The sequence below is a fragment of the Merops nubicus genome, unplaced genomic scaffold (assembly GCF_000691845.1).
Source record: "Merops nubicus isolate BGI_N331 unplaced genomic scaffold, ASM69184v1 scaffold8593, whole genome shotgun sequence".
NCBI lineage: Eukaryota > Metazoa > Chordata > Aves > Coraciiformes > Meropidae > Merops > Merops nubicus.
Genome location: NW_008598223.1, coordinates 79,400 through 101,623, shown reverse-complemented (window position 1 = coordinate 101,623; position 22,224 = coordinate 79,400). Strand labels below are relative to the sequence as shown.

Genomic DNA, 22,224 nt, shown 5'->3' with positions numbered 1-22,224 from the left:
GAGCTTTTCTTCTCAATTTCCAAGGCTGACAGAACATGGAATATTGGGACTTTGGAAAGCTGACTGTTACTTAGTTAACCTCGTTGCTTCTAAAAATACACAAATAAGATAAACTGCAGTGAAAAATCCAAGTTATCCTTCTAACATAACTAATTTGGCCTACGTTCAAGAAACTGTTAAATCTGCTGAAGGCATGAATGTAGTTAAGAGAGGGCTTACACAGAATATTTTGCCAGGATATGTAACTGAGCTTTTATGACAGCATATGAGTAAGTTTATATGTAGAATATTTTTAAACCCAAATAAGCCAAACCACATTGCTTCAATATCCTTTGAAAATACAGCTGTTTCCTGAAGTGTGTGTAGCCACTGCGGGAGCTGAAGTTGTTTATTTCTTTGAGATTAAATTTGGCTCAGATCTGTTCCAACACTTCACTAGAGAACCTTCACAGCCAGCAAGGACTCCGGACTGCCTGGCGCTCACCTTGCCTTTCTCAGTCCAAGTATTAACACTGGGATGGTGGACCAGGCTCTTCCTTTCAGTTATGAATTAAAAACTAGAGAAGATCAGGTATCTGACAGTTAGGCTAACTAATGAGGATGACTGAGTTTGAACCACAGCTCAAGGAAGGGAGCCCCAACTTTGGGTGAAGTTAGAGGTAGAAAGGTTGCACACTAGATTGCTGGTAAGAGCTACATGTTCTGATCTATGCCTTTCTGATATAACATCAACCATCAAATGGTACTCATCTGTGTTTAAAACCAAAACAACAACAAAGAACCCACCAAGAAAAGAAGTTGCTAATAGAATGGAAAAAGCAAAAGTGGAAATCTGTAACCTGCCTCCTCCTAATGTAAGGATGAGCTGCTGGCAGTATGTGACAGCCACTCCTCTGGGTGTATCTTGGGTGTGTTTTGTCATCAGGATGTGCAAAATGTCCACGCGGTAGAGCAGGGCCACCTTTGGAAGGAAAGAGACTGTAGGGTTATTGAGTTATAAAACCACAAATGTCTGTTCAAACAAGGCCAAAGTTCTAATGTGGTCACACAACACATTAGATGATGAAGAGTTATTTGTTTTCATACAGTCAGGTGCTCTGGTCATTGGGAGCTCCATTCACTGTCACCTGCTGCACTGGTTACCGTTCTGCTGTCAGGCAACTGCATGTTTATGGAATAACATCGTTCAGCTGGTCTGTAAAATACTTGAAACTTGCCCTGCTGTAAGCCAACCAGAAGACTCATAATACTGTCTGAATTTTGTCATTGCTGTCACTGTCTAATTATTACAACAGCAATTAATTTTTGATTCTCTCTTGCTGTAGTTTATGTGGAGCAGAGCCTCCTAAGGCTTGCACAGTTTTGGGGATTGAAGTTTGGTCTTTGGTTCCTATTCCAGGAGAAGGGCTGCAAGCTTAGGTAGTTGCAGTGGGCACCACAGGCACAACGTGCTGCCTGTTGCTAGCAAAAATATGAGTGCACTTTATTGCATTCCTGTTCATAGAGCGAGCCCCAGGGCAGACACTTCTTCTTGGGCTAAGCCCTGGTGTACCAGAAAGCTGGTGGAGCCCAGGGGCTGCAGCCTGGCACAGAGGCACCTGCTCCCCAGCAGCTCCTGCCTGGTGGGGCTGGACAGGAGCTGCAGCACACAGGGGACTGCCCTGAGCACTGCCCAGAAAGGCTCCGTTTCAGCAGAAATGGAAATCTGAGGAAAAATGTAGTAGCATACATGTTGGATATTATTGTAGCCAGGCAGGGGAAGTATTTAGCAAGCACACGTGTCCTTAAATGAATTGTTCTTCCCTGTGTCTTCCCTTTGTAAAACCTCATCTCAACTTTGTGGCAGCTCTTCTGAAGAGTGACATCCAAGCTGTGGTAATTTCCCTTTGGGGCTTTCTTTTTTCATGGGCACAGCTTAGAGAGAACTTAGCCTCGGCCAGGGAGAGCTGGGGTGGGTACGTAGTGGTAAGTGCTTGGGGGAGCTCCTTTGCTGTGCGTTTGGGATGAGGCACTGAATGTGTCTATCTTCACGTTGCTGAAAATAGGTAGCTTAAGAGGAGCTGCAGACTGGGAACTGTGGGTTTGTTATCTGGAAAAATGATGTGGAGACAGTGAGAAAAGAAGGAAAGACATTTTTTTGTACAAGTGACACTGATCCTTATCCAGAGGTTCTCTCTCGCACCCCTCTGCCCGTGCACTGCACTGTGGGTTTGTTATCTGGAAAAATGATGTGGAGCCAGTGAGAAAAGAAGGAAAGACTTTTTTTGTACAACAGCAAGTGACACTGATCCTTGTCCAGAGGTTCTCTCTCGCACCCCTCTGCCCGTGCACTGCAGACCCCAGCCTTTCAGTGCAGCACACGCTGAACAACCTGCCTGTTGTCACCTCTGTGGTAAATACGATGTAGAGTCTGCAGTGTTTGCAATGTCTTACAAGTCAGGCTGTGTCTGCTGTCTGCCTGGATTTCTACCCTTAGTGGTAAGGGTTAGTAATGTGCCTGTCACTAACAGCAGTGGACCAAGCAATCTTCTTGGCAAAGCACTCAATCAGTGCAGTGATGATTTTCAAAATGCTCTTTCTCCATCTCACTTTAGAGTATCTTATGATGGAGCTTCTGTCAATCCCATTGGGAATTATTTTATAGTCTGATGCACCTGAGGATCACAAAGTGCTACATGATTATTCAGTTTTAATTCTTTCTTTCTTTGGCTTCCCCCTTTCATTTACCCATCTTTCATGTGCTTAGCCTGTTAACACTTCAGTTCTTTTCAAACCACCCACACAATCATTCTCACCAAATCTTAATTTTGTGGTGGTACTGGAAATGGGTTGACATCTTTCGAGCATGTTGCCTCCCTGACCTGAGGTTTCTTTGCAGCTCATAGACTGGAACATTTAGAAGTGTACTGGGCTTACAGCCTCCTCTAATAACTTACTTGAGAAATGTGTATTGACGTGATACATTGTGATAAGGTTTGTGCCTACCATTTATCATCTCCTAATTTGCTGACGATGATACAAAGCAATGAAGTAGAAAATGAGGGGGGGATTATATTCATATTACAATGTTTTGCTCCAACAATCTTTCCCTGAGCTGTGAGATTTTCTTTGGTTTTTTTTAGATCTGCTAGAGAAGTCTCGTGTTGTTAAGCAACCAAGAGGCGAAAGAAACTTTCACATTTTCTATCAGATACTGTCTGGTGCATCAGAAGACTTCCTCTGTAAGTGTTGCCCTTGTGCCATTTCCAGATATGAGTCTTGTTTATGTTTAACATTCTGTTCCATGTCTCTCTTCTTTTGTGGGAAATGTGATCTTGATTGCATTTTCAAATTATTGGTGGTAGTGGCAATAGTAATACCTGAAGTAAAGACATCCTTTGGTATTATCCAGCTGTCTGAGTCTGAACTGGCTTTGCAATGTATTATAAACAAAGAAGAAAGCCTGTTCTTGTTCAGAAGGCTTCTAATTTTACTGTGAGGGTGACAGAGCACTGGAACAGGCTGCCCAGAGAGGTTGTGGAGTCTCCTTCACTGGAGTCATTCAAAACCCGCCTGGACACCTTCCTGTGTGATGTACTCTAGGTGATCCTGCTCTGGCAGGGGGGTTGGACTGGATGATCTTTCGAGGTCCCGTCCAACCCCTATGATTCTATGATTCTATGATAATTAAAAGATCCTTGAAGAAACTCAACCCTACTTATAACAACAGTTCTTGACTGGTTCTGGGATAAGAGAGCTGCTAACAATAATGCTGTTAATAATCATACTTTGATTTGTTAGGCAAACTCAAACTGGAGCGGGACTTCAGCAGATACAACTATCTGGGCCTTGATTCGGCCAAAGTGAATGGAGTGGATGATGCTGCAGACTTCAGGACAGTTAGGGTAAGAAGGAAGAGGGGTTGGGGGTAAACCCCAAAGGGCTCAACACTGATGCAGGGTTCTTATGCCCTTGGCCTGCCTGTTTGCACTGGGGTGGGAGGGATGTCTTTTCTGAGTGCTAGCACTCCTCATGCAAGGGTATATATAGCATGTTTGAACAGGGAAGCTTAGCTCCAACTAGAAAATACAAAGAACCAAGTTTCTGGAGTGGATGGCAGTGACTGAGCTTCATGAATGGTGTGACACTGGCCAAGCCAAAAGAAGAACAGAGTTGGGATGGTTCTCAAGGTGATTTACCGGGATACTTTTGCTTTGATTGTACTCATCAACGAGAAGAGCACGGGACCGTGTTAGCCACTGTATGCAAATTTAGAGTCTAAAAGTTACTGGCTTTTGGAGAAGCAGAGTGGACTCAGAAGACAGCAGTACCTGTTCATCTGACTGTGAAAAACTGGGTTGGGTTTTTAGTGAAATTAAATTGCTAAAAAATATTACTGCATTTTAGAAACCCATAAACTGAATGAATTCCAGAAGTGGGCTGGACTGACATGCCAGCTTGATTGCCAGATCAAGCTTCTTTAACCTGTCTTTTATATTAAAAAACTAACTTAGATAAGTGTAGTCATTATGTCATGTTCTTTTTGTAGCAAAAGCGTTCATAAAAAATCTCTAATTTATGCTGATAAATGGTGAATTTGGCAAGTATGATCTGTTTAAATGTAGTTTCTTCTTTGATCTCATAATTTTGTATGTCCCCTTTCCAGAATGCAATGCAGATTGTTGGTTTTATGGATCATGAAACGCAGTCTGTTTTTGAAGTGGTGGCAGCCGTTCTGAAATTGGGAAATATTGAATTTAAGCCTGAATCTCGTGTGAATGGCCTAGATGAAAGTAAAATCAAAGACAAAAATGGTAAGATGAGATTAGCAGTGGGAGGAAAAACCACTAATTTGTGTGAAGTCATGTTTAGTTTTCTAGTTTCTCTAGACATAAAATATCCTTACAGATGAATTAGATTGTTTCCAAAACTCATCCGCAGGCAAATATTGGTTTGAAATTCCAAAAGTTATTATTTCATTTTTTTTCTGCTTCATTAAAACTTTCTTCTGAAATTGTAAATGGTTCTGTGCCTTTCTGTAACTGCTTGGTTATTCTGCAGTGTTCTTTTGTAGCAGGGCATCTCTGCCTTTAATGTTGGATTCATTTGGTCATGTTTTTGTAGTTGATTTTGAAATTTATTTTCATTTGAAAGGTTTTCTTATCATGAAAAGTAGTTAATGATAAATGGAAGAAAAGTTTCTTCACAGAAGTAAACAGATAGAAAGTGCTTTCAAAACCAATAAGACTGTTTTCTTGTGCTGTGCATATTTCTTAAAACTCATTGGCAGGGTGTAGAGGAGGAAGTGTGGACAGGGGACACTCATGTTGAAGAAAACCTGTTTTGGGAAAATACAAAACTACTTAAAAGCTAATGGTTTTAGGGAAGAAAAAGCAATGATATGAAAGGATTAATTATACTTACACTCTCCTTTTTCATGCTAGAACTCAAGGAAATCTGTGAGCTGACAGGTATAGACCAGTCTGTATTGGAAAGAGCTTTCAGCTTCCGGACAGTTGAAGCCAAGCAAGAGAAAGTTTCAACAACACTAAATGTGGCTCAGGTAAAAAGAGGGTCTTGATTTCAAAGGAAAGAATATTTTTAAATGACAATTTATTCCATGTGACTCAATTATAACAGCCCAGTAAAAATACATCTAATAGGCTGTACTGAATAAAACGTTTTGCTAGCATAAATATGTTTTTTCTTCATCAGTTTCTAAGTGTTCAAATATACGGAATGTTTTGTTTTTAGGTGTGAATTGCCTCAAAAAGATGAGTGATAGGAAAATGTTGCAGAGAATGAAAAAATAAAACAGTTCTGCACAAAAAGCATGTTGAAAGTATTGTGGCAGACTGTTTTCATTTAGAGCAAATGGGGTGATTTTGTGTGAGTTTTATGCCCTGGGCTGCTGAAAAACTTTTGCTGCCTGTGTGAACATATCTCTCTGTAATGCTGCAGAGCCAGTGAGATTGGCACCTGTCTCTCATCAGCTCAGGCTAGCAGGAATCTCATTTCCCTAAGCACAGATGCTCAAGTCCCTTTGCTTAGGATTAGGATGGGGGATGTGAGTCTTCAGAGGATATCTGGATGAGCAGGAAGGGAAGCAAAGGCACTGCTGGCTGAACAGTTCTCACTCTGTCCATAGCACCTTTAAGGTACATCAGTCACATAAAAATGCTGGGACTAACCCAGAATTTATAACAGTTTTTTTTTTTTCCTTCTCTTTAGGCTTATTATGCCCGTGATGCTCTGGCTAAGAATTTATACAGTCGACTGTTCTCTTGGCTTGTTACCAGAATCAATGAGAGCATTAAGGTATTGTTGTTCTGTGCTTGTAAAAAAAATCAATAGAAATAATTTAAATTCAAGTAGACAGTAAAACTGTATTTGCCCATGTCATTTTTCCTGGTTGTGCACTCTTACACATGGTACAGGTGAATAACTCTATCACAGCTCAAAAAATTGCTGCCTGCTCTGTTTTTAACAAAAATATTCACATCAAGTGTAGTGTATTTTTGGGAAAACATGCTTAACATTTTATTTTACAGCATTTGACAACCTACTTAGGAGATACATTAGTTTTCTTGACTCCCAATTATGAAATGTACAGATGACTGACTCAATGTTAATTTTTAATTTTTTTTTAAGGCACAGACAAAAGTGAGAAAGAAGGTAATGGGGGTGCTGGACATCTATGGCTTTGAAATATTTGAGGTAAGACCTTTATAATGGTAAACATTTAACATGAGATCTGTTATTAAAGCTTAATAGAGTAGTTCCCTAATTTGTGATCAGAATATGTGTAATTTGAAGCAAGTTGTGTCATTGCTGATAAGAGCAGCTAGAAAAGTAAGCCAAAGAGAGATGTCTTAGTATGTCTGGCAATTGACACAAAACATCTATGAAAGCCAAACTTGTGTTTTTACAACATAGGTAAATAAATATTTATGATGGGTAAACTAAATATATTTTGTTGTCACATACATTCTGAGCGTAAGTGAAACTCTGGCAGTGTTGTTTCTGTCCTGAAGCATTTTGTGGATGTCTTTGAATGAGCTTTGTGGCCTTTAAAAAACAGAACAAAACCTATACATTTTTTTCCTGTCAAAATTCAACAAGGAATTATTTTGCATTTCATCTTGATGCACTTAGATAAATAGTCTGTACCAATTCCTGGCTGGCTATCTGTGGCTCATTGCTGTTTATAACAGTATTTTTAGACTGGTGGTATTTTGAAACAAAAACAATCAACAAAGAAGTTTTAATTGGGTTAGAGAACAACAGGGTGAGGGAGTTTTCATAGATCTTGTTCTGCCAGTTTATTTTAAGAGATTTATAGATCTTGGTTGGAATCTGTATAGTGTTTAAACCAGAAACTCAACTGGGGATAAAAAAAAAATCTTTAGAAAATACGCAATCCTTACCCACTTCTCTAAATACTTCTTGAAAATCCAAGGAGTGTGTTTAAATTGTGTAGAAGATGGGAATAATCCAGAAAAGAGTAATTATATGTGGGAGGGTGGTGTAAGTTTTATTTCAGAAGTACAACATCGAAGCATGTGCAAATCAAAATAGCTCTCTGAAGAGGAAAAACAAAGCTGATACTACTAAGATAAGTTTACTAAGATAGGTTGTATTGTTGGCATTAAACATAAGAGCATATTTATGAAAATATATTGAAAGCAGTCAGGTGGCTGAATGGAGATCTCTGTGCCAGATGTCTTTGGAGCTGGCCCTTGGCATACCTTTAGAAAGCTGGACACTGGAATGGTGCTGCTGGCATCGCTGGGCAAGACTCTTGTCTTCACTAGCTCTTTCTGGCACACAAGCCAACCGAGTGATTGTGTTTGTTGGGATGATGTTCCAGAGACAAGGTTGTTTCTGACATGTAATCTGCTTATTTTTGTAGAGTTCAGCATCTTAGAAAGTCTTAATTAAGTAGTTGAGTTCAGAAGGTGCAGTTTTGCAGAAGAAAAATGAAAAAAACAGGGCTCTTGTCACTTAGTTTTTGTATTTAATTATAATGTAGCTTTCCCCATTCATACAAACTCAAAAGCTTTACAATAATATTGTTCACTCCTTTAAATGCTGAGTATTGGTTCTACTGGAAGTGATAGGAAAGGTTTGCCTTGTGACTTGAGGATCAAATTAATCAGTACATTCGTACACGACAGGAGTCTTCCTCCCATCAGTTCAGATCTGTGGTGGGAGCACTAACCAAGCAGCTTGCTTCAGCATCATGGAAATAGTGGAATTATTTCTGAACACTTGAAATAGGAGTCAGGTAGTATGCCAGAAACATACAAGGCTTGTATGATATCATAATTTAAAACGTGATTGGTTTAGGCTCATAGAGGTAACTGGTAGAGTTACTGGTATGGAGACTGTGGGGCAGTATTGTGATTCAAAGGGTGAATGATAGAAAACCAGTCCATTAGAAAATCCTGAATCAGTTGTATTTCCAGTACCACTCAGCCATCCCTGTGTTTCTGGACAGGTTCATTTTCATAATCAGAAAGTGCTGACTTATTCTCAATTGAATCAAAAGCAGAGATATTCCCTCAAGTCTTTCTAGTCTCAAGGCAGCTCTCATTGGAACAAAAGATGATGTTACATCATAATCCTTAAATTGAGTAAAATAATTCTGCAATGAAAACTGTGTAGGCAAAGTGTGACTGGTCTTGTGGCTGCTTGAGTGAAGTAAGGTCATGTAGCAAGGTCAATTAAGAGGATGCCTGCCAAATATTTTTATGTCAAGTTTTGTAACAAATTATTGAATCTCACAAAAAATTATTAAAGATCTTGAGAAAATGCGTACAAAAAATCCCCAATTAATCAGAATTGAAGTAGCCACTTCACAGAAAATGTTTAAAGTTAATTATATTAAAACGATCAATAAACAAATTACATTTTCACACTGTACAATACTGTAACTCAAGGAAAATTCAATAATGTCTTAAGATTTATAGCATAAAAAGAATAATGGAATCTGAAGTGTTTTACTGTGTGGTACATTTGTAAACATGATGGCTAAACATTCAAAATATTAGTTGAAATGTAGCTAATGGCAGCAACTAGATTCACCTAATTATACATGAAACCTTTGACTAAAAATGTGCAGTCCCTTTTGAACCTAATTCTTAAGTCAGAGTTTGATTTTCATGTCTGTTCTTGAAGGCTGGATCTAACATCTTGCCAAAGAATATTCTTTGGCAAAAATATATTTGAGAGACTTCTCAGATTTTAAACCTGCAAGCTATTTTTTATGCTGAAGGTAAAAAAACCTACTTGAATCTGCTAATAGCAGCCCTTTGCTATTATACACAAATTGAAGCTTATATAAATGAGATTTTTTTTTTCATCTATTTTTGAAGGATTACTTTATTTACTGTTCACTGTAATTTCTACAATTTTCTGTCATTTAAGATGAAATTAATTACCAAAGACAAGATGTGGGAGCATTGATAATGCTGGCATATACTTTTTGGGGTTTGGTTTCAGCTAGTATTTTTTATCAAGCACAAACCCAAAAGCTATCCAAGAAAGCAGATTTAAGGACTTGGCTGTCCAAAAGTTCAGATTAGGGAATTTAAATCTATTGATAATCCTCAGCCTCTGTGGGTTTGGCAGATGTCAACAGCAAGCTTGACTAAACAATCCAGAAAATAGGTGCTGTAAAGCTGTGTTTATTTTTGACTCCTGCCATGCCCTTTGTGGTAAGCTCTATGCTGGGACTCAATGTTTTGAAAGTGAAATGCTGAAATTTCATGTGTCTTTCTGTGTGTTATCTTTGGGCAAGGATTTAGGGACTAGGATTAGTATGAAAATGCAGGCTGCAGGACTGGGTTGGTTGTGTAATGCTGCTGGAGCTTGAGCAATGGATTGAAGCCTGACACCATTTGCTCCAAGTAATGTTTCTCCACGTTTTTGAGCAGCTACATGTGTAGTCAGCCTGCAGTCAAGACTGTGATTTGAGATGGGGCAGGGATGGAGGTTGGTGGCACTGGGAATTTCAGAACCAGCTCAGCTGCACAATTCCTGGGCTAGGTTTAGTGCTGGTCCCATTTCATTCCCTGCTTGATTCTGTACTTTTGGGCAGAAGCATTTCTGGAAAATGGCAGGGTAGGGTTGGGGACGGGGTGGGGTTTAATGAATGTCTGTAGAAGGCAGATGACTGAGGGCAGGTTTTAAGAGAGATGAGCAAAAGACTCATGCTGTTCAGTTTGGATGTTTCCTTCCTGTTGTGGACATTCTTTGTGTAGATGAGGGCTGGGATACCTAACAAAGAGTGCTGTGGAGCAAGGGTGAATGTTTCATGCTGCCTAGCCTTCAGAGATAAAAAGTGTCTCTGTGCTAGTTGGCTTAAAGGCTTTATTCTGAATTTTCATTATGTAGCTGGTCCATATGATGAAGCTAATGATTTGGAGTGCAGTTTTATGAAAGTTAAATCTGCCAAACAAGGCTTATTCTTCAAATTAGCCAGGCCCTGAAAAGACAGTTTGCAAGCATGAATGCTTCCTGCTCCATCCCTTGGTGGAGCAGTTTGTTCCATGTATTTTGATCTCCTGATGAGAAGCAGGGATGTGCTGGGGATAGAGCTGCAAAAGTCAAGGCTGCAGAAAGAGAGGGGCTATTTCCATTTGGCCCTCAGACATCTGCTGAGGGTTGACCTGGGAATGCCTTGTCTTTAGGGACAACATCTGACCAACTCCTTTTGCTCCAGCTACAAAAGAACATGCAAAGGTGTGGCAGCATCCATCACATTCTACATAAAACCCAGCAGTAAATAAAAATACCACCAACAAAAGAGCTAAACAGCCCAGCCAGCAGTAAAACCAGGTCCATTTCTCACAGTCTCTGATGGAGCTGCATAGTGCTTCTGTTTATTTACAGCAATTACATTATAATTTAGATATAACTTAGGCTTATCTTGTAAAATACAGGTTTATGAGGGAAAGCCCATTGGCTGGCTGTTTTCAGTGGAGGAACTGTTTGAAATGCTGGAGCAAATATACACAAGTGCTCCACTTCAGGTTGCAAGAATAACGTTTTGCACTGCAAAAGCTGTTCTGGTTTAGTTCAGAAGTGGTCATGACTATATGGTAGGTTCTTGCCTATTTGCAATTCCTGTTGTTCCAGGACTGTAATTTATCAGGTTGAGTTTGTTGAAGTGATTGCAGCTGGGTTTCCCTTGGGTCACAGAGGCATTGTGTGCACTGCATTCACTCTACTTTCTTGGCTGTTAACTCCAGATTTAGTTTAGGCCTGTATCTCTGGATGTCACAGCTGAGAGCAAGAAAGATTTCAGAGAGCCTGGTTCTCTACCAGTGCCATCAGTTAGGAATGAAGTTGGGTGTGCTATGCAAATAAGGAAAATGCAAAATCCCTGAAACTTTGACATATGTCCTTTTTGCTTCCATTAGATCCACAGAAACATGGTTAGATTTACATACATGTGGAATATTTATAGTTAAGTTATACTGCTTTGGTTCTTTGCCTATAGAGATATTTACAAAAAAGCACAGAGCTTATTCTAGTTTACAAGAGATATTTTTCAGTTAAGTTTGGTTACTTGAATGTTTGTATATATAAACAGAAAAGTAAGGGATAAATACTGATAAAGTTTCTTCACTAACTGCAAAAAAAAATATAACTAGGTCACATAGATAATTGCTTTCTAAGATAAAAATTGTCTTTTTTCAGTTTCTTTAAATGTTCTTTCCCATTTTGCCCATTTTCATTTTCTAGCATTTCTATTTCTTAGTTTCATCTCATAAACTCATATGCTTCTGTGGTCATACATAAAAAATCCCTATCCCCAGAGCCCCTAGTAGGGTATAAATTAAATTAGCTGGTTCGTTCCACCATTCATTCTGTCATTCATCTCAGTGAAGTGAGGACATTGGTCTTCTTGTTTTTCCCATCTGGCTTTTTCTCTAGGAGCCTGAGTAACAGTGTAGGTGCCTGCTGGAACTACCTGGGGTCACTTGCCTGTGTTAGGGGGAGGTCAGAGACGTCTGATGCCTGGAGTTGCATTGATGCTGAAAAAAGTTCCTTTCTGGGGCTAGATGTGTTAAAGTATCAATCCCTGCATGCCTTTCCTCCAGCTCATATTGATCAAAAAGGTTTTTTTAATGGCATTAGTTCTGTTGATTTTGACAGAGTCTCATGACTTGAAACATTTAGGCTTAATTTTAAATTATTTTTCCTTTAAATAACTCATGTATTTTTTAGTTGTATGTGTTTATATAAGGTGTTTGAAAAGGTGCTGCTGAACACCTTTTTGTGAGCCTAATTTTTTTCCAAAAATATTTTTATTTTGTGTGTAAACTATTGGCATATTACTGGTGTAACAATGTGTAGGGTCAGGAACATACATAGGTGTTTTTTCAGATGATTCCATGATGTGCATAACTGGAATCTACCAAAGAAAATAGGTGAAATATTCAGGAACAAAAAAACATTTTCCTTAGACTCTCAAGCACCTGGATATACTTCATGTAATAGCAATGATTCAGAACTAGACCTTTTTATCTTTTCATGGTTGACTCTAACAACCTGAGCGAGTACAACATCATGATCAGCTTGTCTACATAAGCACTATATTTTTGCATGGAGCAGAATTTTTTAGAGTTTAAAAACTTGCTACCATGAAATGACACCCTGAAGCTTGGTGGTTGATAAAGAATAAAGCTGTATGAGCAAGAGACCATTATTTGTGAAGTGAAAAATATGGTGAAGTAGGTTTTGAATTTTTTGGTCAGTGAATCTTTCTACTTGTCTAAATTTATTGTTGCACCTGATAAAAAATTGAAGGGAAAAGATGAGGGTGGTTGGTTGATCTTTATCTATAAATCTGACGTGACTTTAAGCCTACCTCAGGTGACATTCTGTTTCCCAGCGCCTTTAATTTAATTTGAGAGACTGAGTAGTTTTTTCTTCCCCAAAGGTTATATTTTGTATTCCACAGTGATTTCAAAGGTGTAGTTTGAAATGCTGCTATAAAAATGCAGGGTTTGAAGTGATGCTCTCAACATTGAAGTAGCAGAATTACAGCCTGGAAGAGAAGCTGACACTTTGAGAAGTGCTGGTCTTAAAGACTTTGTTTCCTAACATTTCCTAAGAATATTTGAAATTCTTCCTGAGATTTCAGGTCTGACCATGCTGCTTAAGTGCTGGTCAGAACCCTTTCTGTCACTTAATTGCAATGGTCAATGTTAGGAACAAGTGCAGTGTCTGACAGCTGGGTCCTTCCGGAGTGGGTTTACTGGTGTGCTTTCACTGATACTGGTTAGTCTCTATTGCCTTCTAAAAAAGTCAGAAGTACCTTTAGATCCCTTCTAGTTCTGTCATATGACTTTCTAGGAGCCTTCATTAAAATGCTGGGGGACAATCCATTTGTAAGCATTCATCTATGCTTTGTGAAGCCCTCACATAATGAAAATTATAGGTATAAAATAAGGGAGAATAAATTCCCAATTTCTGTTGCTTTACTTGGATTTACCCAGAGATAAATACTCTAACCATTTTTTAATGCAGTGTTTCTTAAAACCTGTAAAAGTAAATGTCTCTTTCTGAAGTGTATTTAATTTACCAAATGGCTTCTGGTCTGTTCAGCATTAAGTGTTTTGAGAATTTCAATAATTCCAAACCTTTTTCCTCATTTTCTTTGCTGTAGTTAACTGTTAGCCTTTTGCTCTGCATCATACATAAAGAACAAAATCACTACAGCTCTTCAATGACTTTTTTCCTGGAATAGCAATTTTCAGTGGCTTGGCAATGTCACATAGAATTTTGTAGCCTAAAGTGAGCGATTTGTGAAGAGCTCTGTGGATTTTGGTTTGCCTTCCTTTGGTAAACAGTAAATATCACAGATACATAGCAAACAAGGAAAGCATCTAGCAATCACTTTAATATATTGTTAATGACCTTTTAGTTAGGTGGTTTAGCTGGATTTGCAGTTCAGTTTCCATCCTCTTACGAAGACAAAGACTGTGTATGATATGTGAGAAATAAGTCCTCCAAGTCTTTGCAACTGGAATGACGTGGAGTTAAAAATCTTTCTCTATTGGGTGGCATGTGCCTGGCAGGAGGATGCAGGGTGTGTTTTACCCTTCCTGTTTGTCCAGGTGATGTGTCATTTGCGTCCTTTTACTTCAAACTCAATATATCTAAAGTGATGGCCTTCTCTGAATGTGTGGAATAAACATTTACTTTCTTCCACCAGCAGTCTCCCTTCCCTTCCCCATTTTCCTCTCTTTGTGGAGATTGTTCTACCAAAGGTTTCCTATATGGTTTTTTTGAGACAAAAGATACATGATGTTTATGAGACGTGACAATGCAAGAATGCTGTTACACTCTGATGTGCCACAATCCCTTGGTTTATTGGATAATCTTTGGATAATACCTAAAGATACACTCACCTCCAAAGAAGTAACGCATAACATTTATTTAGTACTTATCATTTTAACTGACATACAAATATGAGTCTGATAAAAAGGTTGATAAATAAATGCCAGTAGATATATTCTGTGTTGTTACGGAAGTAGTACAAGTACTGACTGAAGTTTATGCAATTTCTTTTTGCAACAGAATGCAGTAAGTATGCCTTTGTTTGCAGTGCTGGTTTTGATGCATGCCAAATTTTAACTTTCTCATCTAGAGCTATGCAAGTTTTGCAATCGCTGATTGATAATTGCAGTTGGTGTGAGGGGCAGAGTTTGATGTGGCTGAGAAAGTTTGGTGATCAGCTGTGATTTTGCTTTACCTAAAGCTAAAATGATGAAAGCAATCTGTGCTACATCAATATTTTCTAATCTGCTTGTGTGTTCTTAATCTCATTTAGCAACCAGATCCTTAATTTAAACATTTAAATGATTGCAGTTGCCCTTTGTCACAAAAATTCTATTGCTTTAACTTGAACTTCATAAGTATTGTGTAGCAGACTTAGCTGGTAGTTTAAATAGGCATAGTGGTTTATTCTGCAAATTTTCAGGCTTCCTAAATAACTAGCATGTTTGATGACTAGTAATTAAGAAAGGAAAACAAAAAGGCTGGGGAGGAGGGGACCCCAAAGTCCCAAAGTGAAGAAGAGAAGACCAGCAGCAGATATCCAAAATCACTCTTGATTTGCAGTTATTTCTGCAGATACACAATGGAATTCTTACAATATTAATGACTCTTTCAAGCACTGGAATAAAAAAGCAATGAAGCTGCTCTTCCCTTTTTCTTTGAAAGGGGCATTTTTAACCAATCCTCAGAATGGGCACCTGGCCTCCAAGCTTCATTCATTTAAGGCAATGGAGATGAAGTGCTGAACCACAGCTTTTGTGCTGCACTCTTGGCCCTGGTGATGTTAGCAGTAAAAACTTCAATTGACTTCACGTGTGGTATTTAGGGCTTTGTTGCAGCCATAGTTTCTGATGCAACATGTGTCCCCCTAGAAGTGTGCTGCTGTAGTGTCCCAGCCCTGCTCCTGCAGCAGTCCTGCCATGCAGCTGGGATGGAGCAGGTTGCTGTGGCTGCAGTCACCGAGCAGCCTTCCTGCTGCCCACCCCTCTTCTGGGGTCTGAGTTCTCTGGTGCCTTCTGCAAAAGTTCATGTGCATGCTTGCTCCCTAACCCAGATTATATGAATTAGCCTTCTAGAGGATTTTTGGTTGATAAACTTTTTTGAGTTCCCATCATTTCAGGGGGCAATCACATTGTTGACCTCTGGAGCCAATAATCCCTTAACCAAGGCTCAGCTGCAACCATAGTAGCAGTTTGGGCTTCCATCTGTAGTGAAATAGGATAGTTTGTTGGCTACTGAGTGGAAAAGAGCTAGTGCTACTGTCATTTCTATTTATCAGAGCCTGCAGGAGACTACATTTTACATATGGGGAGAGATTAGTCCAGGCAAAACTTTTGTTGTTTATTCCCTGATACCACAGGTGCCCTTATAACTTGTCCCAAGGAGTCATTACACAGGCATCATGAATATGATGTACAGAGGTTTTGTCCCTCCCAATGAATACCTCAGGGGAAAATTTGGTCTAAAATTTCTGCACTAACCTCAATAAAATATTAATCCAACCATCACATTGTACATCTGGATGGAGTAGTTAAAAAAGCAGCGTGTTGATTGCAGCTGCTCTAGTAACTTCCTCCAGCTGAGTTCCAGGGTGTCTGCACAACAGCAAACACAAACATGTTTTATCTGACAGGACAACAGCTTTGAGCAATTCATTATTAACTACTGTAATGAGAAGCTGCAGCAGATCTTCATTGAACTTACCCTCAAAGAAGAGCAGGAAGAATACATCCGAGAGGTAATACTTGAATGGATCTTTCCTTATCTTCTCCTCTTCCTGTCGTCCCTGTAGAGATACACAGGCGTGCATGCTGGAATCTCTTTCCAGGGAAAAGAGCCACTTTTTGACCAGAGGCCTGGCATGGAGCATGTTTGTGTAGGACTTGGTGGTAGTTACATTAATCAAAAAAAGTTGAGTTTGGTTTTGTTCCACATTATGAATTCTCCATGTGAAAAACAGACCCCACTCTCATTCATTAGCATCAATGACTGACACTTCTGAGCATGAACTAATTAATTTATTAGAAGACTAATATCACTTTCTGGTATTAATGCCATTACCCTACAGCCTGTGTCTGTGATACACCCCAACAGTAACCACAGCTAATCCTGTTTCAAAAGGGAAGTGAGTGGGTGAAACAAAAGCATGCAAAATGAAAGAGACTACAAATAGATTTTTTGGTTCCAGTTTTCTTTTCAGTCCAATATTGAAGGGAGCTGTGTGAGCTTTATAGGTAAATTTAAGACGTGCTTTGGAGCCAGACCCTGATGTTTGATGATACTCTGCGTATGAACATCAAGTTAAAGTTTTGATAGGTTTTAGCAGTGCTCCCCATGGTACACATTGCTCACACAAAATACAGCTCACAGCTGTAGAAACTGCCATACACTGTCTGTGCTCAAATTGGATGATATCATCTGGCTGTATAAACTTTTTTGTGAATTTTGAATGTTCCTGCCTCATAATCCTGAGGATAATAGGAAGTTTGGGCACGTCTTTCTTATTTTTGCATTCAGTGGTGAAACTCTTGAAACATCATTACTGCAATTTGGTTCTTGAAGGATATTTCAGAGGTTCCGAATGAACTGTAAGCAGAATGCAAATTAAGAATGAAATTAATACTTGCTTTTTCCAGTCCTTTGCCCTGCCAGTGCTACCTCCTGATGCGTTGTCATCTCATCCTCAAAATTTTATCACTGATAATTGAAAAAAATAGGGTATTTGGAATATCTGAACAACACCCAGATTCTGGATTTTTCATATGGCCTCATCTAAATTTAGCCCTCTTTCTTCCTCCCATTAAAAAAACCCAAAAAACAAGCAAACAAACAAACAAAAAATCCCCACAAAACCAAAGCCCAACAACTAAGAACTTAGAAATTTTGATCTTGGCTGCTTGCAATGGGCTTATTTCCTTGTGAGCAGTGGGTGCTGGGGTGGGTGGTGGCGAGAGGAGCTGGCAGGGGGCCAGGGGAGTGCATGGGAAGCTGACACGGGCTGGGGAAAGGAATGGAGAGAGGGTTTGGCAGCCACTCAAGGACAGTCATTTTGCACAGATAACATTAGGAGTAGATGATTGCATTTCTTTATTAATAAATAAAAAATGGGTAAGCATATACAATTAAATGTGAAAGTTGTATCTTAGTTAACTGGAATATAAATTAATTGCCTAGAGGAAGAGCTCCCTTGATTGTTTTGCTGTTCATACATTTATTATTTTTTATTTATAGGGGATTGAGTGGACTCATATTGAGTATTTCAACAATGCCATAATTTGTGACCTAATAGAAAATGTAAGTCCTATTCCAGAACCTCTCTGAATAATTTTTTATGCATGGATTGAATTTAGCTCTAAATTCTGTAGGCATCCTTATGTTCTTTGATTTTATAAAACAAGCCACTCATATTAGTTATCTTAATTTGGATAATAGAATTTTATTTTAGTAAAAAAAAGTGTTTTTATAAGGCTGTATGTTATTTTGTTAGAAACGTTCAGCAGCACCTACAGAAAAAAACCCCAGACAGCTCTTAAATGTTTACATTTTGTGCTGTTTTTGATAGATATCACATGCTGCCTTGTAAGTAACATTCCTTTTTACATGGAAACTAGAAAACTCAATGACTTGTTACTAAGTAGGTACAGAAAGTACTTATATCTAATGAAAGGACTTCCTATGGACTTAGCACAGCAAGAAAGAGAAAATTCGTTAACAATCAGAAAATACAAGGTTTTAACTAATGTCAAATGTATGCTGGTTTTACCCATAAACTGGCTACTTAAGTTGGAGTTTCTACAGGCTGAGTAAATAACACAAAATTCCAACATGAAGTTCAAGATTCAGATATCAGCAACAGTCTTCAAAAAATGCAGATATTAAAAATCTCTTAGAAATGGGGATGAGAAGAGCCAAACTTTTGGGTAGCTTGAAGAACATCTTCCTGTGTAGCAGAAGTCAAACAAGAGAAAGCAGCGTCCTTTTTATGCCTTGATGGAAATGTGGTGGAAACAAGCACTAAAACACTTGTCTTGACACTTCAGAACCAAACTGGAATCCTGGCCATGCTAGATGAAGAATGCCTGAGACCAGGAACGGTTACTGATGACACGTTTTTGGAAAAACTGAACCAAGTCTGTGCCACTCACCAGCATTTTGAGAGCAGGATGAGCAAGTGCTCTCGATTCCTCAACGACACTTCCTTGCCTCACAGCTGCTTCAGGATTCAGCATTATGCTGGCAAGGTACCTGGTGAAGTGGGTTGTACATGGTGTGTGGAGAGTGTTGGACCTGTGTGAAGTCTTGGTTTGGGACAATGGGGAGGCTCTTTGTCCATTAAATGACGTTACGATAATGGAGGAGAATTGCTTGAGTCAATAGTTGATCAGAAGTATCCAGGCCTGTCTTAATATTTTCCATCTTCTCCCTAAGGTCTGTGATTTGGGCTGCAAGGCTTTCAGAGATCATGCTGCCCTAGCTGAAATGAAATCAAGGGCAGTTCTTTCATCAAAGGAGAAAGATGTCCCATGTGCTTTTGTGGTGAACTCCTTGTGCTGCTAGGTCTCTGAAAATAAAACCTTTAGAATGACAAAAATCCGCGCACATTTGAAGGCAAGATATTTTGGAAAACAATCTGTCACTGAACTAGCTGAAGTCCTTAGTCATGCTGATGAGAAAGTGGAGTTTTTCTGCATTTGAAGGAGCTGAGTTTATTTTCACAGTCTGTGTGTTTAAACAGAAAAGAAAACTATACAGAGGGCTTGCAAATGTATTTGCTTTTTATAACGTAACTATGAATAAATACAAGTCTGATAATCTTTGATGTATAATTCAGTATGACATTTTATTAATGAAAAGAAAAAGAACTATTTTTCTAAAAAGACCATTTATTTAAAAAAAATTCAAAGTAACCATAGGGATTGAAATTATACCTCTTGTTTGATTCTGCTGAAGAGCTAATTTCACAGAGTAAAGAATATTTACAAAGTCTTTTATTTTCCTAGGAATGTTTAATACTTTCCTAGTTTTTAACTTTTTCTCAGTTTTACAATTTTGAATAGCTCAATAACTTGCTCATTCAAAGTAGTCCTGGAGATAACATATTTTCAGCCTTTGAGGCAACCATTCATTAACTTCATGCTATGTATTTGCTAAAAAGTTTTTGTAATTGCATATAATCTATCAGGGAATAATAGTTAGATTTTTTTGTTGTTATTGTCAGAATTCAAAGTGATATGAAAATACTTCAGGACTTTGAGAAGAATTGTGAAGAGACTGTGTCTTAGCAGGCAGTGAGGGTCTTCAATTGTTACTGGCGCTCACCCAGCAGAGCAGTCAGTGAATTCCTCCTGTTTTGGGAAGAATGTTGTTTTTCCATCCTCAACTGAGAATGTTTTGATCTAGTCACTGGACAACAGAAGTTTGACTGGCAAATATAAACAAGTTCATATGAAAAGTTGGGGTGTTTTTAGTAGTGGCATTTCCTACACCTGTCAGAAACAGAAACATGAACTCTAAAGAAAAATGTTGCCCAAGTTCCCAGTCACTTGCTGTTGTGTAAAATATGGCTATGTCAGTATTAGTTTTATTCAATATTCTGTGTACATAGCACATAACTACACAGAACTGAGAAATAATGAAGCTGAAGAATCTGTATCACCAACCAGATGACTTGTCACAATTAATCAAACTGAATTCCCTACCCTCAAAAATTAAAAAGCCAGTAGCGATTGGAGTTCTACATGAAGTTCCCCTGGATGCCTCCTGGGTCTCCAGCTGCAGATCAGAGCTTTGCATTCATGCTTGTTATTGTTGGACTGTTTTCCTGGTAAAAGTCCTTTAAAATAACAGTCCCCTAAGGACTGCAAAGATAGCTACTTGCTGCTGCGATATCAAGAGGTGGTATTTCATATCTTGTTTTAGTTAGGCAAATAATGTAAGCAGTAGTACTTTGAAGGGAAAGGGTATTTTTGCTGTGTTGATTCAGAAGAGAGGGAGAAAACCTTTTGTCAGTCAAATAAAGATCGTTTTGTAGTATTGGCAAATGGAGGTGTATCAGAGTCATCACAGAAGAAGGTTTTTTTTCCATTTCAGAAACCAGAATTGATCAGCACAAGGAACTGTTAGCAGTGTGAGAAAATGCATCTTTCTCTGGTTTACAGAAACTTTACCCAAGAAAGTCTTCCAAATGTCAAATTTAAAATGAAAGATGTCTTTAATTTGTTTTGGATAGTGAGAAAGAAGGAGAAATCAGTTTGGTTTTGGTCAGTTTTGAGCTGGCCTTTGTTATAGTTCAAAGCATGCTTTAATGAGACTCTTCTGTATCGTTCAGGTTATGTACCAGGTGGAAGGATTTGTTGACAAAAATAATGATCTTCTGTACCGTGACCTCTCCCAGGCCATGTGGAAGGCCAATCACTCTCTTATCAAAGCCTTGTTCCCAGAAGGTAACCCTGCTAAGCTCAATCTCAAGAGACCACCAACGGCAGGTTCACAGTTCAAGGCTTCGGTTGCTACCTTGATGAAAAATCTTCAGACAAAAAATCCAAACTATATCAGGTAAATTACCCTGTGGCAAATCTTCAGTGAATTTGTTTGATGCAGTTAAAAAAAAAAAAAAAACAACATAAAAATCTTAATATCCAAGGATAAGCTGTTGAAATCTATGGTTTAAACTGACAGTAATAGTTGTTCATACAGTGCTGCACAGAAGTGTCCCGGTTTGTTTCCCTTCCCAGATGCATCAAACCAAATGACAAAAAGGCTGCACACATTTTCAACGAGGCCCTGGTGTGCCACCAGGTCCGTTACCTTGGTCTGCTGGAGAACGTCCGGGTCAGAAGAGCAGGTTATGCCTTCAGGCAGGCGTACGAGCCTTGCCTGGAAAGGTACAAAATGCTCTGCAAGCAGACGTGGCCCCACTGGAGAGGCCCAGCCAGGTAGGAACACAGCAGTATTTTCACCTGTCCTGTTCCAGTCATTGGAATTAGTCTTCCACATGATCTGTGTCTTTTTTTTTTTTTTTTTCCCCCTCCATTTAATGAACTTTCAGGTATTTTAAGTCAATTAAAAAGTAGGCCAGTGTGGCTCAAGTGTTTTACTTGTATGTTGTCCCTTAGCTTCTTGTTCCAGATTTTAGATGAGTTCGTTCACTAGGAAATTTATACTTTTCAGTAGGCTAAAAATCACAGTTCTCTGGCAAAGCAGATCATTTTAGTGTTGAACTGATCTACTAACGGAAAAGATTTTGCATGTGAGCAAGCAGAACACGTTGTTTTTAGAATATATTGCAGCCTTGACTGTTTTGGGCCTGAAAGAAAGGGTGAGAGAGCGAGATACTCGAGGGGAATCAAAATGACTAGGAGGTCTGGAATGATAAGAAGGGCACTTATCTTTAATAACTAACTTTCAAAGTGTAGGAACACCCATTTCTTTAAAGATGGTCATGCAATCTTCATCTGTGCTTTCAAGAATAATTTTACATAATGATTGGTGACCAACTATGAGATAATACCTCTTGCAAATCTATTGCATTAAATATACAACATAAAATTGCATAATATTCCCATGTATTTTTGCAGATAACATGTTGGGTAGGCAAATGAGCTTCTCTTAATTCTTTTTACATGTGGCCACCAATAGCATGATTTAAATTTCTTTCATAATAGAATAATA

The 22,224-nt window shown here is 38.8% G+C and overlaps 1 protein-coding gene across 2 annotated transcripts in view; it reads left to right on the top strand.

The window, feature by feature from the left end:
* Positions 1-22,224, top strand: part of MYO1B (myosin IB) — an 88,728-nt gene that overhangs the window by 46,000 nt on the left and 20,504 nt on the right. For both annotated transcript variants that reach the window (XM_008936971.1, XM_008936970.1), the window contains exons 7-17: positions 3,123-3,221; positions 3,781-3,884; positions 4,646-4,793; positions 5,424-5,542; positions 6,211-6,297; positions 6,631-6,696; positions 16,187-16,291; positions 17,785-17,847; positions 18,594-18,794; positions 20,882-21,108; positions 21,288-21,488. In XM_008936971.1, the coding sequence (XP_008935219.1) occupies positions 3,123-3,221; positions 3,781-3,884; positions 4,646-4,793; positions 5,424-5,542; positions 6,211-6,297; positions 6,631-6,696; positions 16,187-16,291; positions 17,785-17,847; positions 18,594-18,794; positions 20,882-21,108; positions 21,288-21,488 (1,420 nt within the window). The remainder of the gene's footprint in view (positions 1-3,122; positions 3,222-3,780; positions 3,885-4,645; positions 4,794-5,423; positions 5,543-6,210; positions 6,298-6,630; positions 6,697-16,186; positions 16,292-17,784; positions 17,848-18,593; positions 18,795-20,881; positions 21,109-21,287; positions 21,489-22,224) is intronic.